This window comes from Haemorhous mexicanus, chromosome 13 (genome assembly GCF_027477595.1).
Source record: "Haemorhous mexicanus isolate bHaeMex1 chromosome 13, bHaeMex1.pri, whole genome shotgun sequence".
Classification (NCBI taxonomy): Eukaryota; Metazoa; Chordata; class Aves; order Passeriformes; family Fringillidae; genus Haemorhous; species Haemorhous mexicanus.
In genome coordinates, this window is record NC_082353.1 from 18,698,341 (window position 1) to 18,715,435 (window position 17,095).

A 17,095-nucleotide genomic window follows, 5' to 3' on the forward strand; every position below is an offset into this window, starting at 1 on the left:
GCTCTCAAAGACTGTCAGCGCCCACAGGAAAAAAGGCTGGCACTGTTCTCCAAATGTGTTTACTTCCCTGCAGGCATTGTTTCCTTGCTTGTGTCAAATAGTTTATTGAGCACAGCTAATCAATGCTTCCGCTGACAAGAAAATTGGAACAGTTTATATAGGAAGCGAGTGTTGAAGGGCAGATTTCCCAGAACTGTGGGCCTCATCCACATGGGCATCCTGAGTGAGAAACAAAAACCTGAGAAGATGATGACACTGAATAGTTACAGGTCTCCTGGGCTAATCAGACACCTCCACTTTTGCCTGTGCCCCCTTAAAAACTTAACCTGTACCATCCTTTGTTAGTGGTTTACTCAAATGGAACAAGGATTTTCAACCACCATTCTATTTTCTGTGACAAAGCTTCCCACCTCAGATTAATTCCTTTTGCACCCTGCCTGCCACTGCGGCTGCTTACCTTCTGCTGAGGCTTAGGCCTGGTTTGGTAGCCCTGTTCCACTGACAAAATAATTTCAAGTCACTTCCATGTGACATTTATTCTCCAGACCATCTTCCAACCACCTGGCCAACCTGCTGCTTTGAAGGGTGCTCTTGTTCCATGCACCTCAATTCTGGGCATAATTTTTTCTTCGGGAAAATTGGTCCTGTGTGGAAATTCAGCTGTACATAATTGACAGAGAAGTAGCATCTCAGTGACATTTCCTTTTACTAGAGAAATGTTCTAGACCAAAAAATAAATTAAACTCATTCTAAATGTGACTTCCTCGTGTTGACAGTGACCTTCAACACAGCTTAGCTGAACCTGGTCAAGCCAGCAGATCTCATGGCCCTGGAGTGATGAAGTCATGCTTGAGGCAAATTCTCCTTGGTTTTGTCTCTTGCAGTGCACTTTTTCTACCAGATCTTTCAGAGAAACAGCTCTTACCTACAGCAAAGCCTATTTAGATGCTTTCAAGGGTGGAGCTTTTCTGAGAGGTTCCCCAGGGACCAGTCCCAAAGTAATAACCCCTCCCACCCACTGGAGATGCTCCCACTGAGCATCTCCTTGGAAAACACCACAATGGCTCCTCACGGATAGATGTGACATTAGGAAACTGTTTAGCACATTTTAGTCTCTCCCAGTTAAAAGAGAGGGAGCAACCACAAAACAAATCTCATTGCAGACCGATGCTCAGGAACCATGGGCTAAGGTGTGGCTCTTTCAGGTGTTTTCTCAGTTGAATCAGCCCAGTTTCTTTATCAGTCAGAAATCCAATGCTCCTTCAAGTCCGTGGTGGCTTTTTTGTAAACACAGGAGCTGTCCAAGAGAGGCCTTGGTGAAAACATTGATCTCCGGATCATGCAGCTGCCAGTGGTTTACCAAAAAGCAAAGGAGCAAGTCTGCAAGATATGGACAACTCTTCAGCCACTGGTGGGTAATGATGAAGTTAAGCAAACTCCTCCCCTCCCCTGAATACAATGAAAAAAGCTCCAAGAGAGTATTGCAAAACATCAAACAACTCTGGAAAGCGACTATTGAAACTGTGGAGCACACACTAATTAGCATGAGCATGCTGGTTTAACCCCTCTGCCACTTAAACAGCATAACTGATGCTGAACAAAGGAAAGGAAAGTATCTACCATAAACTGCAAAAAAGGTACTGCTGCTCTGCAGTCCTGACTAGACACACCAAAAACTACAGATTAATTTGGTTCTCATTTATAACACCTTATCAAAGTTTTCTTTAGACATGAGCAAGACTCCCCACCTTGAAGCCAGTAACTCACATACTGCTTGGGCCTTTTGCATCACATGTTTTTAAAAAGCAGGTCTCATTTTTAATTTCCTGTTTTCTGGTGGGAAAAACCAGCTTACAGTTCACGTTGGGCTGGCTTCGTCCACCACAGCACTCATCATCCTGGAGCAGTGTGGGAAGAACAAAGGCTACCAGGAGAGGGATGCTTGTGGTTTTCACCCAGACGGTGCCTGCTGCGTGCTAGATGGCCCAGAGAAGATTGAATCTACAATTAATATGAAGTCTCTCTGGAAAAACATCTCAGTGGAAGGGATTGATATCATCCTTTCCAGAGATGCGGGAAGGTAAATGTCACCTATCAGGGGCTCACAAAAACAACTCAATCTGCTCATCTAACCCTGGAGAATCTTTGCCATGAGCCCTCTTCCAACCAAAATCACTTTGAAGCAAAGCCTTCAGAGGGGCACAAGTATGAAACTGGGTTGATTTTAAATTTTATGTAGAGCAGCCTTCATAAAAAGCTATAGCCAGTAGATATTTTTCCATAGATTTGTAAATTCCGTAAGAAACAAGTTCCAACATAGCACACCCTGTGATGAGCAACTCCAGTAAACCTCAGCTATTAAGAGAGTCTGAAAGCAATACAGACCAGTAGCAGATTTTAATCTATTTTTCTCAACTGGGAGGGATACAAAATGTAAATAGATACACTGGAGAAGAGCAATTACAGGTACTGTTAGAACCAGGCCTGTGATCTCATTATGTGTTCCAGGAGCACTGAAGCAATTTTCTACTATGCTAGTCTTCACTGGAAAGGAAAACAAAGCAGTAATTTTATTTTAAATAAAAATTAGCTAATATTGGCCCTCAAATTCAAGACTTGCACCTGAATTTTAAAAAGTGGAATGATCAGAAAAATCTCTTCAGACAGAGATTTAATGACTTAGACAAAAACTGTGTTATATGGTTGTAATTTCCAGCTGGGTGTGTTACCTTTCCCACCCCACAAGAATGCCTGTCTTGTGATTTTTTTTTTTTTATTTAAAGTTCTTTGTGGGTGGGTGTCTGAGAAACCAAACCATCAGATAAGCAACATTTGTTTCTCAAACTTGGTTTATTTCAGCATTTCCTTTATTCACTAAGCAAATATGTTCTTAATAATTTCATTAACCAGATCTGGTTTGGCTTCTTAGAATATTTAAATTTAATCAAGGTTTACTGAGCCTTAATTCAGGTTCCTGGTTTTGTTTCGTTCTTCATATTGCAGGTACATCTGTGATTACACCTACTACACTTCTCTGTATTATGGCAATGGAAGAGCTGCTTTCATCCACGTCCCTCCATTGTCTGAGTCGGTAACAGCAGAATTTCTAGGAAAAGCATTACAGACCATTATCTTAGCAATGTTAGAACAGTGTGGGGAACAAAGAGAGATGGATCACAGAGGGAAAAAATGAGGATTTCTTAGAATGCAATTCCTTACCTCTGAAATGAAGCAGAGCTAAAGATTATTTAAAATCCACACACAAAGGATTTTATAGCTCACGTTATTTTCGGTGAAATTTCCTTGCAAAACCCAACCAACCGTTTGCATCTATTATAAAAGGCTTGAGGGGAAAAAACCCAAATGATTGGTGGTTCATATTGCTAACAATAAAGTTGTTCAGATTTCAGAAAGTGTGAAACTGGATTGAAAACATTTCAGATGCTTAATCCTGGTTCTGTTTGTTAGAAAGGCATCAATAAAGACTTGCTGACCCCAGATGGATGCTCACAGCTGTAAGGACTCAGCACGGGGTGGATGTAACAGAGATCCCTCTCAGCCCGGTCTGAGTCCAGAGTTCAGGCCCCAAAAAATTTGGGTATGGGAGAAACCAAAACACACTTGGGGATTCTGGTATGGGAAGTGTTACAGTTCTCTCTTACTGACCTGCTGTGGATGCTGCTTTCCACATCGGCAACGGGCTCTGACCCAGAGTGACTTCAGAGAACACAGAAAACTGGAAACGAGCAGGATCTGTAATGCTGTTGGTAACTTGAGTTTCAACCCAAAGCACACACTTTGCCCAAATTCTCAGTGCCTGTCCCAAGGGACAACCCCACAGTCCTTCCACAGAGCGCATCCCAAAGGCAAATCCAACAGCTAACCTGTCCCAAGAGAGGCAATCCTGAAGCATTGTGCTGTGGGGAGGGTTAGGGCACGTGAGGTTACCTCCAGAACAGGCACCAAAGGGGATCCCAAATTGTAAAACATGGGAGCAGACTCCTCCACATCCCCAACAGCTCCTTACAGAAGTGCTGGGTACCACTGAGGCTCACAGCACTGCCCTTCAGCACACAGGGAGTGTCCATGCTCTCCTCTGAAATCCTGCTGCCAGGACACACGGACAAGGTGAAATCAGTCAGGAGCAGCACAGCAGCAGCTTCATCTGGACACCTGGGATTTTTTGAGGGAAACAAAAGCTTGTTCCTCAAGCACCAGCAGTAAAAAGGACAAGAGACAAACACACCAGCACAGGCAGCTGCTGGGGCTTCAGGCCACCACTGAGCCTTGTTTTAGTCAACACCTTGATGCCAAGACTCTGAGGAACTGGAAATGCCAAGACAATGCTGGTTTTCTGGCCACGATCCTTTCCAGTGTTACAGAAAGCTGAAAGCCAGGTGCTGGCTGGCTGAATGCCTCACATGGGGATTGCTCTGCAGGTAAATAACTAACAATGCTCACCTTATTCACAGGAACCACCTCGTGCAAACTGCCCCAATCCCAGCCATGAAGGATCCAAAAGCTCAGTGTCTCTGGATGAAAACGCTTTTGATTTCAATCAAACAATGGCAGCACTGACTCCTATTAAGAGTAGCTCAGTTAGATGCAGCCAAAAGGGCAGAAGGAGGCCAGAGCAGCTTTGCTCTGAGTTTTCTAACCTGTACTTGGTTTGCATAAGGAGCGACAAAACCAGAAACAAACAAATGCATACAGAATTCTTTTATTTAACTTAAATCATGTAGTACTGAAACTACTAGAAAAAAGCAGAGTAAGAGAAACTAAAGGAGCCTTAGCTTCAGCCATTCAAAATAGACAAAGTTTCTTCTTTTCATAATGTAAAGAATCCCGAGTATATCGCAATAACAGGAATAAATTCTTACAACAGAATATACAAAAACATTTTGAAATTTTTTTTATCTACTGATTCATTTTAATATAAACACAGGAATTTCTTTAGGAATAATTTATACACAGCAAGTCTTTTTATGTAATAAATTGGCCATGTTATTGTTTCATTTTCTCTTAAAAAAATTTAAACAAGAAAAATTGGAAAATGTATTTGCAACTGCATCCATTCCTTAGCACTTTCTAGTTTTTTGTCCCAGAGGTAGACAAACTCTGGCCAATCATTTCATCTCAAACCTCACTGGTTCAGAAAACAGAAGAAGAGAAAGGTGTCCCTGTCCACAGCAGAGATTGGATCTTCAAGGTTTTTAAATTACAATAAATAGGGACCCTCCCTTGCTCATTTCAACAAAGCTTCCAATGGTGCTCAACAGCTTTAGAGGCTGCACACAAGCATTTAAAGTGATGAGAAATTTGCAAAGAACTCTTCAATAGTAATTACCAAAGCCACCTTCCCTCTTTCCCTTATGCAGTGACATCCTTCAAAGCACGAGGCCCCCGTGGCGCAGGTGCCGAGCGGCCCCGGGAGCCTGGGGAGCAGCAAACCCCACTCTGCTTCCCTGACCAGTGAGGTTCCTGTCATCCATGAAGGGAACTGCCCTAGACAGCAAAGTGAAATGACCAGGTAAGAGGATCCCACCCCAACCAGAGGGCTCTGGAAGACCAGGATACTGAAGATACAGAACATTTTCCCACCTCCTTTACTCACTCGCTGTATACTGGGTCACAAAGCTTGGGCGGGACGGGGGAGAGGGACAAGCCATGAATTGGACAAGTCAGCGATTCCTTTTTGGCATATTGTAAAGCTAACTAGTAACTGGTACCATGGAAAAACTGATCACAGACAGACACACCCACACACGGACACAGAAAAGTGCCCTTAAATTATATCTTAGGCATTTATAAACTACAAACATTTTATAAAATTATTCTATGTACTTACAAAACGCAATGAAACATTTAGTTAGTTCTTGTAAACCAGATCTTCGTCAACTGACTACCCGTAATCTACTGGACTTAAAGCCCTATTGAAAATGCTAATTAATGGTTACTAATCAACAGAACGCATACCCAAAAAAATATATCTGAGCACACACGCATATGCACACACACAAGCTAGTGAAGTCCTAAGGTACTTGCAGAACAGGCCGACTGCAGGCGAGACCGATCCGTACAGGCCGATGACCAACCACTGTCACACTCCTGGTAAGGAACTGACTGCTCCAGCTGCAAAGTCCAGAGGTTCATTTACAAGTGCCAACAATCACAAGTGGGACACCTGAGCGTCGCTGCTGTCCCACCAATTAAGCTCAGGATACTACCTCCAAACTTCTGCCAAGCCCTGTGTCTCTGTAAATGCCCACTGCTGCGTCCTTTGTTGTCAGGTGTCTCCCCACAAACTCCTCCGTGCTGACTGACCCAGCTGCTCCATGTCAGAAGCTGTTCAGCACCTCTGAGCAACCAGTTCTGAACTGAGGTGTCCTTCAAAGCCCTCCTGCCTACTTGAGTTCTGTATCTTCAGCACCCCGGGCCACTTGTGTTGTTTCTACACATCATTCTTCAATCCTTGTCTGCACATCTACTCATGGGTTAAGTTGCAATATCTGGCTTTATCACTGGTTAGTAGGGAGTGGATCCCTTGCACCTTCCTCCACTGTTGTTCAGCCCAGTGATTGAATACACGGTTGACAAACAAAATAAGAATAACAGGAAACAAGTGTTACTTGTACTAATGGAATGAAAAGGGTTTAAATATATATATATCTATATTATAGATATACATAAGCAGATATCTATATGTATATATAGATATATATGTATGGAGTTACACCAACAATGGGGTGTTGTTCACTTAGACTTGGATTGAACCCAACACCCCTCAGCAGTTCCCAGAGGGCCTGACAGCAGCCCCCTCTGGTCACCAGTCATCCTGGGCAAACTGGGCTTTCTTTCCTTTGTTTTAAGAGACCAAGAGGAACATCAGTGCACCTGGAACCACACAGCACTTGGCACCAGCTAGGAGGAGCAGGGGCATCACACAGGGTGGCTCCGCACCTTGCACCGTGCTCGGCTGCTGCCTCTGGTTTATCGTCCCTCCAAGGAGCACCTGGTTTAGAGCCACGGCTGTGTCTGCACAGCAATCGTGCTCCCTGCGAGCAAACCACCTCCTCTGCCAGGGCACTGGGCAGTGCCACTCTGCAGTGCCACTCAGGAGGGACCCAGAGCCGAGCCCTGCAGTCCCTGCTCCGCTCGGCGACGCCAGATCCTTATCCCACCGCATCGGGACATCCTGGTGCCATTCCTCAAACGCTGCTTTTCAGGGCTGGGTGGGCTTTTGTGTTTAATTTATAAACAAACTGGATTACTTTAACTTTATTCAAACATAGCTGAAGTTCTAAATAAATTTTCCATACCAGACAAGCCAGTGGTCTCAGGGAAGAACAACATTACAAACCATATTATGACTCTATCAAGCCAACATTAATTCTCAGTTGTTCACATGCACAAACAACTCGATTTACTGTCCAAGGGAAGTCTGCATGAAAAACCCATGTGAATAAAGCTATTCAAAATGCACAAAACACAACAAAAAAAGCTATGGAAACAAACAGAACAAAAAAGGAATTAAGCTTGAACTGCAAACACAGAATGCAATGGTATCATGAAGGTGGTTTGGTCCAGGAGAGCTGACTGCCATCACACACGGACACGAGGCCTCGTGGCTGTCTTCTACTGAAGTGCTTTTTGAAATGCTTCTTGTGATGCTACGTCATTAGTGTTTCTTCCTAATGCATTGTAAAACCACCTACGTACAATTCTACACACCAGAAACTCGGACAGTTTTAACAAAACCCTCCTAGCCAGCTGAAAGATCTGAGGATCTCCAGTTGTGGTAATCAATATGTGCAAGGGAGGGGAACAGCCACTGCACCCAAAGGTCACTTGAACATCAAACATGAAAAACCAAACGAATATACTGAAAACTTCAAATTTTGCTGGTTTCTCAGGACTAGGGAGAAACGCTCCCTCCAAAGACAAACTGTAGTAGTTAACCACAGCACTGTGTATCCAAGAAGTTGGGTACAACTCCAAGTAGCCAAGCACCACATTACTCAGATGCCACAACCAACACCTGCACGAACAGCTGCCAGAGCTGGAAAAAAGGAAACATTATACAGCAAGCTGATGGCAAGCTCGTGTTAGTCCTGTGTGCTTGTAAACCAGTTACACGCTGTCAGAGGGCAGTTAAAATTTGATGGCTGGCCCATCAGAATCCACAGTTACAATGCATATAAACAGGGGAAGAAAAGGGAACTGAATTTTTACTGGCACATTAAAAGAAATCAATTCAATGTTAGTTTTGGAAAAAAAAAAACAAAAAAAAAAACAACAAAAACAAACTCAGTGCTCTCATCAAACAGAAGCAGCAAAGACCAAAGCTGTAAATTTGATGTAGCAGCCAGTGACAGGTTTTGGTCAAAAAAGCAATGCCATCCCATATGAGCCAATTTATTTTGGGGTTCTGATTCAGCCAAGTATCTTTTTGATGCTTGTGACATCTGAGCAAGAACTGGCAGGAATGACTTAGTCCATTCTACAGGACAAACAGAAAGAACATTCCCTTTAGTATTTCTTCTGGACCTTCAAACATTGTAAACATTTGATTTCTGTAACAGATTACAGGAAATACTCACAAATTTGAAGTTCCCATATCAGGTCAGCTGCATTTCCACTGATCCAAACACGCAGCATTTTGCTGCTGACCCAAGGGCTGCTGTGACAGCACATTAAAAAGCCTCTGTGCTTCCTTAAAGAATGGTCACCCCTAAGTCACACAACTCTTGGATTTCTCCTCACAACAACAAATTTTAAGAAATCGGAGAAACCCCTTGGAATTGAGGCAAATATTCTGAGGTGACCCTCTGTGACAGGCAGTGGCTGTTCCCCTCCAGAACCTAGAGCATGTGGTATATGGAGTGAGAGGTTACCAGTATCAACGGCATTTATTGGCTGCTGAGAAATGTGAGATGTATTTTTTTTATATACACACATATAAAAAAATAAGAGTGAGGTAGATAAATGTTTGAAAAAAAAAAAATCAAAAACTGTCCCCTGTCATACTCTAAAACCCTTATCTCAGTATTTAAATTCGTTATGGGGCATCTCTACAGTGATTTAAACTGATATCACAAAAATAAATAAAAAATCCTACATAGAATACCTTCTTAATTAACTTTTTTGTCTTTTTCATTTTCAAAAGGGAAAAATAACTATGGGACAGAGGCAAGAGAAGATAATGGGACCTAAACTACACAAGCAAAAAGCACTACAAACTTTTAAAAATCTCCAGTCAAAACTAGCAATCAGTATAATTTTTCTCATTGTTCTTACTCAAAAGATTTGAACATTTCCATCCCAGAACCACCTCTTCCTGCCATCGTTTGGTTGGATCAGTGCTAAACAAAGGCCTAGACTGGAACTAAGGTAAGATGAGCAACTGGTGCGACTCCTCGGGTGTCGACTTCCTGACAGCCCCTCCTTCCCCTCTCGCCAAGGCTTCTGCAACTGAACAAACAAGCTCACTCGTCTTCTTTTGTTCTGAGGTTTGGTCTGTGATTTCAGCCACAAGCTTGGACTTGTACAGGTTTCCATAGCTGCCAACACTTCACTGTTTGCCAGCCGAGCCGCCGGCCCCAGCTCTGAGCTTCCCACCAGCCCCACGGAAAGGGCGCAGGGGCTCCCCTTTGGTTGGGGTGGTTTTCTTCACTGGGGCTGGAAGTGCAGCCCAGGTGCCCTCCATGAGGGCTTCCCCATCAGGAAGGTGAAGAGCTGGGTTTGGCCGGAGCCAGGTGATTGATGGCCACCTTAGGAATGCCTGGCATTGCCAGCTGCACCTGGCACAGCTCTTGTTCACAGGGTGGAAGGGTTAAAAGAATCTTTTTAAGGATCAGTGACCCAAAAGCCTGGTGTCTGCTGTTGTACCCAACTAATAATTTAAAAAGAATACATGTATGTGTGTGTGTGTGTGTGTTTGTGTGTGTCTGTGTGGGGATGGGCAGGTGGATGTGTGAACAAGCGGGGAGGGCAGGAGGGGTAGGACCTTGCACAACAATGAACATAAACACTGAACAAGGATGTACTAAATAGTTAACCTTTTGTTTCTGACCTGAGTTTGTATCACGCCTTGCACTGTAAGAGACTCGCATGCTGTCTGGGCAGAGGTTAGTGGGAAGGAAGGAAAACTGGGGCTTAAAAACACCACACCACAGCACTGCCAGAGTGTTCCTGTGCGGGGTGTCCCTTCTTTCTCCTTGTCCCCCTCCAAAGCCCTGTAGCCCACACAGCCAAGATGTTGTAAAACAACTAATGGGAAGGAAAATAAAATTTAAAAAAAAAATTAAAAAAAAAAAAAAGGAGGAAATGTATTTATAAAAAGGCATTAAACAGTTCATGGCAAATCATATGAAAGGTATCAGTTACTGGGAAGGAGGAAGTAAAAGTTACACACTATAGTACAAAGCATAAGAAAATTTGTTGAAGTGGAAGGGAAGGGAAGGAGGGCAGACCTGAAGGTTTTCATAGATTAAATCCACAAAGATAAAGAACAAAAAAAATAGCAGCTTTTTTCTGTACAGACATATAGATGAGTATCTGAACCGTAAGAAAGTTATAAAAGTGACACAAAAGACAATGTGTATGCAAATGATCCATGGTCTAACATAGAACTGCAAGACCCTTCGAGAAGTCTTAATAATAAAGAGAAAAGGTCAACAAAGCATCATATACTTGAATCCGGTTACTGCTTTTTTTTGTCTTCTCCAATTTGTGTTTCTAGGTGTTTTTTCCTTGCTAGCCTGGGAAGGACGGCAGGCTGCAACGATGGAGATCTCGGCCGCTTATTTTCAGCTTTTTCGTAACTCATTTTTGGCGGGCGGTTGGCTTTTTTGTACGAAATGCACGTGTTTGTTTAGCTCACCACTGCCAGTTTTGTCCAGAATTCACTGGGATGGGGACAGGGGTGGAGGGAGGGCTGGTTCTTTACCCCATCCCTTTTATCTTCTCCATCACAAGAAAAGAAAAAAATAAAAATCACATTTTGTCCAGTTTTGAAAGAAGATCTAGACAATTTGACTTTTTTTAAATTATTTTTTTTTAAATACCAGTGCATGACTGAATAGAACATATTGGTCAGGATCTGTTTTGAACAGAGCAGTTGGTTACTGTGCTCCTTCCATGACTACAAAAAAAACAAAAAAGAAAGCAAAAAAAAACAAACGAAAACAAAAAAACAAAGAGTTCATTTTTTTTTGGCAAAATTTGGCAGCGTTGAAAATGGTAACAGCCTTGCACAGATGATGGCCCTTTTTTATTCTTTTACATGTTCCTAAAAAGATTAAAGAGCAACATTAAAAATCCAGTCTCTTTCAGTTTAGGGTTTTTTTGTGTGTGGTTTTTTTTGTTTGTTTGTGTTTTTTTGTTTGTGGTTTTTTTTTTTTTATAAAGACCTACAGTGTTAGGCAGGTGCTTGCAGGGGTACTGGGAACCACCTGGCCTGCAACATCTTTCATCTGATAAAAGTGCTGTACGGTTGAACTTGCACGCAGATATGTTTCCCATTATGAAGCAAAAAGAGAGACAGAAAGAAAGAGAAAGAAGAGAAAGGAGAGAGGAGAGAGAGACATCAGATCTCAAGTTTTCTGTTGCTATTAAGTGTTAACATTTAAGAGTTTTAAAAGGCCAACTGTGTGCCCCATGACTGGAGTCCTTGACTGAAACAAACATCTGCTTGCATATTGAAAAAAAAAAGACGGTAACTTGTTTACTGAAAAAAGGGTTCTCCCAAGTGCAGCTATGGCAGTTCTGAAGATCCACTGAGGTACAGTAGGCTTTTGAATATATTGTGATTTTCTTTCTTTCTTCCCCCAACGCCTGTGTGTGTGTGTGTGTTTTGTTTCCGCGAGGATCAGCAGGCCGAGGACTGGGGCAGCGGCAGGGCCCTCTCGTTCTTGCGGCCCCCGTTCATGTGCGCGTACGGCTGCCGCTCCTCGAAGCTGGCCCGCAGCACCACCACGCCGGGGCCGTTCTCGGCCTTGTGTCCTGAGTGCTTGTCAGTGGGTTGCAGGGTGGAGGAGGGGTCTAAAGGAATGCTCTCCATGTTCTCAGTCTCCAGGTCAAGCTCCTCTGTGTCCGGAGGCTTGTTCTCTTCACTGTAGAAGAAGGAGACCTCTTTGAAGGCAGGGTCCAGCTCGTCCTTGATGCTACCGATGATTTCCAGGAAGGAGGGTCTCATTTTTGGGTTGTACTGCCAGCACATGCGCATCAGTTCGAACCTGGGCAGGGAACACACAGGAGAAACATTTACTGAGGGGCTTTAGAGCCACGACTGGGTCGGACAACACGTTTTAGAGAACCATTCCATCCCCAGGGAAGCCAAAGTGACAGAGATCCCCAGGGTTGTGGGTCCAATACCCACACCTGGCCATTTGCTTAAGAGCTGAACTTGATGATCCTGGTGGGTCCCCTGCAGCTCACAAGATGCTGTCAATCTGTGTCACATTTCCACCTTCCCTCTCATCACCCATTTACTTCCTACCTCACCTTTCCTGCTCCCTCCCACATACCTGCCCACACCTTGTGTCTTGGGAGTACCTGACATCCAGAACCATTGCATACTTTTATTCTGACTTGGTATTTCTCTTTTTCCTCTAAATTACTCTGTGCTTACTCAGCCATAAACTACATGATTGCACCTCTTGGAGTATCTTTTTCAAACAACTCATCCCACCCCATCAATACTGACTTGGAAAAAAATTAAAATAGAAAATACACGCAAGGTAAAGCACCGCCTTTTTCCCCTGAAAGAAGAAAATTGCATTAAAATTAATTGTAATCCCCAGTGGACATTTGCCAATCTCAAAGACATCGTCTAATCTTTTTATTTTAAAATTAGGTTGTTTTCATTTACGGCCAGGGATGCATTAATATTTTACAGAGTGTGAGATCATCTGTTTAAACACATCCATGATTAGATCTGTACAATGTCCCATGCTGGCAAAACAAAACCACAAAATGAAACTGTAATACAGACATAATGAAAACAGCATTTTCATGACACAGCAAAATTGGATATTCCCAGGAGATCGCCCTGAGCTTTAAACATAACACAAGAAAGGATTTCACCGTCTGTGAAGGTGGAATAGGGATGTCTTCTGTTAACACAGCACAGTAATAGGACAAATTTAAATAAGAAAAGGAAGATTAGCATTAATTCTTCGAGCCAACCCTCTGTGTACACAGTGCTCAGAGGAACATGCTGTGTGGAGGAAGTCACTGCTGGCCAAAACTACTACTGTGTGCTAGAGTAAGAATGGATCTAAAAATAAAATAAAGCCAAGAAAGATCTCTCAGTTAAGGTAATGCATGTCTCTGACTCACCTGCCTGCACTGGGACCTGCAGCCCCAGTCAGACCCCCTTGGCTTGCTGGGGTTTATCTCCCACCTCTGCCAGCCTTCCCTTAAGCCAGGTCACCTGAACTTTTAGCTTCAATTCTAGAGAACAACACCACCATATTTCCAACTTCCACAGATTTTCAGAGTGCAAACGAGCAATTCTATTTCATCTTTTCATTAGCTCTCACTGCCTCGTGCCCTCAGTTGACCAGATCTCTGCATCAGTGTGGAAAAATTTTATTTTTAAATTCAATAGACAAAACCAAACAAATTCACTCTCTTTTTGTATCGGACCTAAGTTCATCCCAGAGTAATGTCCCTGCTCTAGAACAACCCTTCCAACAGGACTGACACAGAGCTGGAGAAGCCTGGGCTCTGCAGCCCATGGTGGGTCTGGAGAGAGTTCAGGAGCCCCAGCCTGAAACAAAACCCCGGCCCAGAAACTCAGGAAATTGGGAAATACTGTTGCACCTCCACTGTGTTCTCAGCTGAGGTGAACCAGCAGAGAGGGCAAGTGGCTGAGTCTGGGCTGCAAACACTGCTGAGTGCTTCAAGCAAACCAAAGCAATCTTCACTGAAGTGCATCTAAAGTGCCCAACATCCCTGCCAGAGCTCCACTGGCAGCGCTCCCCATGAACAAACGTCAGCCACCTGAGAATGGCCTTGTGACACCCAGCAGAGCTGGCAAAACCAGTCTGTGCTGGGAGAACTCCCCGGGTACTCAATGCTGCATTGTAACCGCACGTAGACACGTAAACACTGCCCAGCTCCTGCTTGGTTTTGAGTCTGAAAAGCCTTTCAGAGCAAAAGCGGAGCCAGACTATAAAACTGCACCGTACCCTCACCCACAAGGGTGAGGAAAGCTTGAGACATAAATATATAAAATCCATTTCTGTTACTTCATTGCTGTTTCCCTTCCAGCTGACTGCTGTGTCCCTGAATAGAAGCTTGGCTGGAGCCAGGAACTCTGGATATTCGCTGGCGCTGCGCCCCGAGGCCTAAGGGCACTGCTAAGGAGATACCACAAGCAGCGGAGTAATGCATGTGACATCAGCACAAACAAGGACATGTGATGTTTCTTTTAAGCCATTCCAGATTTAAAAACCCTACAGAGTTCCCATAAAAGGATTTTTTTTCCTTTTTAACTCTGTGTGTTCACAGGCCTTGTTTACATTATCTTAAACAAATTAAAAACCTTTCCAATAGACAATGGAGGAATTTACAGGCTGCTAATACAACCTGAGCAGATTTATAAAGTTCGTTCCTGACTGGTGGCAAGTGAGCTCCAGGGAGCTGGAGGCACCACCATGGGTTAGGGGAATAGCCAGCGTCCCTCTGTGCATCTTTTGCTCAAGGAACTGAGCAGAAACTGAGTTCTGTTTTGCACCAAGACAATAAAAAACAACAAAACAGAAAATGGAAAGTTCCTATAGAAGCTGCATTCCATTTGTGCTTTGCAATATACTTGATTTGGTGGGGAAAAGCAAAAGGACCTCTCCTCCCCTGCTGGTGCCTGTGCTGCCAGAGCCTCTGCAGAGCAGACCCCGGGTTCTAAGCAGGAACAAAGGGAAATCAGCACTGCGTAAATAGTCTACAATGCATGTGGGGGAAGCAATCCTGCTTCAAAAACAGAGTGGAATTCCAGCCTCCACAACTTTTAAAAGCCCCATGGGAACACACTGTCTGAGAGCTTCAGCTGTACCAAAGCTCGGTGCCACGCAGCCGTCACCTGATGAGCAGTGCCATAACAATGGGAGGACATAAAAACATCACTGAGTGCACAGGAAGAGGAGAAAAACAGCAAAGCTTCTCCTGGCACTGTCTTACTGAACCATCTGTCTTATTGCACGGTTCTGTCTGCAGAGCCACACGAGCTATGCCAAGAGGGTGTAGCATAAACACAACTGAGGCTTGTTTCACCCTGCACAACAGCAAAGGGCCTCCAGAAATACCCTCCCCTTTGTGCTTTGCCCTTTTCACAGGGATTCACCACCTCCCAGCCACGGGACAACCCCCTGTAAAATCCCCCTTTGCCCAAGCATCCTTTGCCCTGCTCAGCCACGCTGTGGAACAGAACCTTTCCAGCTCCACCTAAAAGCTACTGACCCACTGTGCCAGGGTCAGGGGAGCACAGGCACTGACAAGCATGACCAGCGTGGCAGGGATGGAGACACAGAGGGTCCCAGCCTGCCTGCACCCAGCAGAATTCATGGGGGGAACACGAGGTCCTGAGGGGAGCTCCTGCTCCGTGGCTGGAGGGTGCAGGGCTGTGTCACCATCACATCACCTGCATGGCTAAAAATAGCAGATTTGGTGACAGCAAGATTCTTCTCGCTGTTCTCATCTACACTTCCCCACAGCAGTTCCTCCTCCACCTGTTCTGGAGGTTTCTCTCTGTCAGCACACTCCCCTCTCTCCACAGACAGCTCCACTGATGTTCTGACCAGAATTTCAGTGGCTTCCAAGCCAAACTAATTTAAAGAACAAAGTTCCTGTGCTTTTGTAGGTACCCTGTGAGACACAGGAGCACAGAGCTCCCCTTCTCACCTGCTTCCAGGCAGCACCAAGCCCAAGTGACCTTCCTGCAGCCAGGCTCTGCTTTTGGGACATCCTGAGTTAATATCAGGAGTCAATACTAAAGTATCACAGAGCAGCCTCCACCAGCAAGATTTTGTGCTACCTAAAAAGTACCTCCCACTAGAACAGACATGCCCAAACCCTGCCTTTAAACACACTCCTGTAGCAATCTCCACAAAGAGGATCCCTTGGTTTACAAAGACTTTCATAAAGCACTGGAGAAAGCAGTGGCCTGGGATGCAGAGTAAGATCCATGTGCAATTTCAGGGCTCTTAGACACAGTTAGAAACACTCTCCTGCCCATGTCCTCATCCTCCTGCAGGTCCCCAGCTGAGGAGGAGTTTATGGGCCCTGGAGAGGACCTCTGCCTACAGAGCAGGTCTGGTCCAGCCAGTGTGTGGGTGAGGGCCAGGAGCAGTGGGGATGTCACACAGGGTGGCACAGCACTGTCACAGCTTCCTGGGCAGGGAGAGAAGTGAAAACATGCAAAGAATAAAGCACCACAGGTTTTTGGAGGTTTTCTGATTGCCAAGTGCATGTGCAGGGAACAAAGGTGAAGGTTACTCCTGGAGCTCTCTACTGTTATTCCTACAAATGCCTACTTGAATTTCAGCAGATTTGGGTGTCAGTACTAAAACAAAGACAAAACAAGCTGAAAGGGAGCAAAGACAAGCCACAATAAGGTCATGCTTCCCCCACGGCCCCCCTTTTTACATTTGGGATAAAGCCAAGATGTTTTATACACAGCTTTATCACTAAAAAAAACCAAACCAAAAAAATCACCACCAGTGTGGATGTGCCTTAGGTCTGAGTTCAGCCTCATTCCTTTTTCTGACAGAGCAAAGCAGCACAATTCAAAGGCAGATTAATTTTTATTTTTTTTTATCCAGCACCTCTGCACTGTCAGGCTGAGTCCTGCTGGGCAGAACCAGCCTGTGAGCAGCTTCTCCATGAGGAGCAGCACAAGAAAGGCTTCAGCTCTTACACACCAGTGCAAAGATTTGCTCTGCCAGACTTTGACCAAGTTCTCCCAGCTCACAAGCCAGGACCTTGCAAGTGGATTCCCCCAGCAGCAAGCAACAGCCCTGGAGCAGAGGAGATTCCCTGAGGAGGGGGAGGAAGGAGAACTGGGTGGGCTGCAGCAGAGAGAACTTCTGGCCTG

At 44.5% G+C, this 17,095-nt stretch overlaps 2 protein-coding genes across 3 annotated transcripts in view; one reads left to right on the top strand and one right to left on the bottom strand.

Moving 5' to 3' along the window:
• The first annotated feature begins 1,298 nt into the window (after positions 1-1,298).
• On the top strand, positions 1,299-3,367 carry PGPEP1L (pyroglutamyl-peptidase I like). The gene is made up of 3 exons (XM_059858112.1): positions 1,299-1,411; positions 1,851-2,080; positions 3,004-3,367. The coding sequence occupies exons 1-3, from the start codon at positions 1,340-1,342 to the stop codon at positions 3,191-3,193; spliced, it is 492 nt and encodes a 163-aa protein (XP_059714095.1). The 5' UTR covers positions 1,299-1,339; the 3' UTR covers positions 3,194-3,367.
• Positions 3,368-4,704: 1,337 nt separating this feature from the next.
• IGF1R (insulin like growth factor 1 receptor) overlaps positions 4,705-17,095 on the bottom strand; it is a 171,798-nt gene continuing 159,407 nt past the window's right edge. For both annotated transcript variants that reach the window (XM_059858610.1, XM_059858609.1), the window contains exon 21: positions 4,705-12,236. In XM_059858610.1, the coding sequence (XP_059714593.1) occupies positions 11,870-12,236 (367 nt within the window). In that variant the 3' untranslated portion in view covers positions 4,705-11,869. The remainder of the gene's footprint in view (positions 12,237-17,095) is intronic.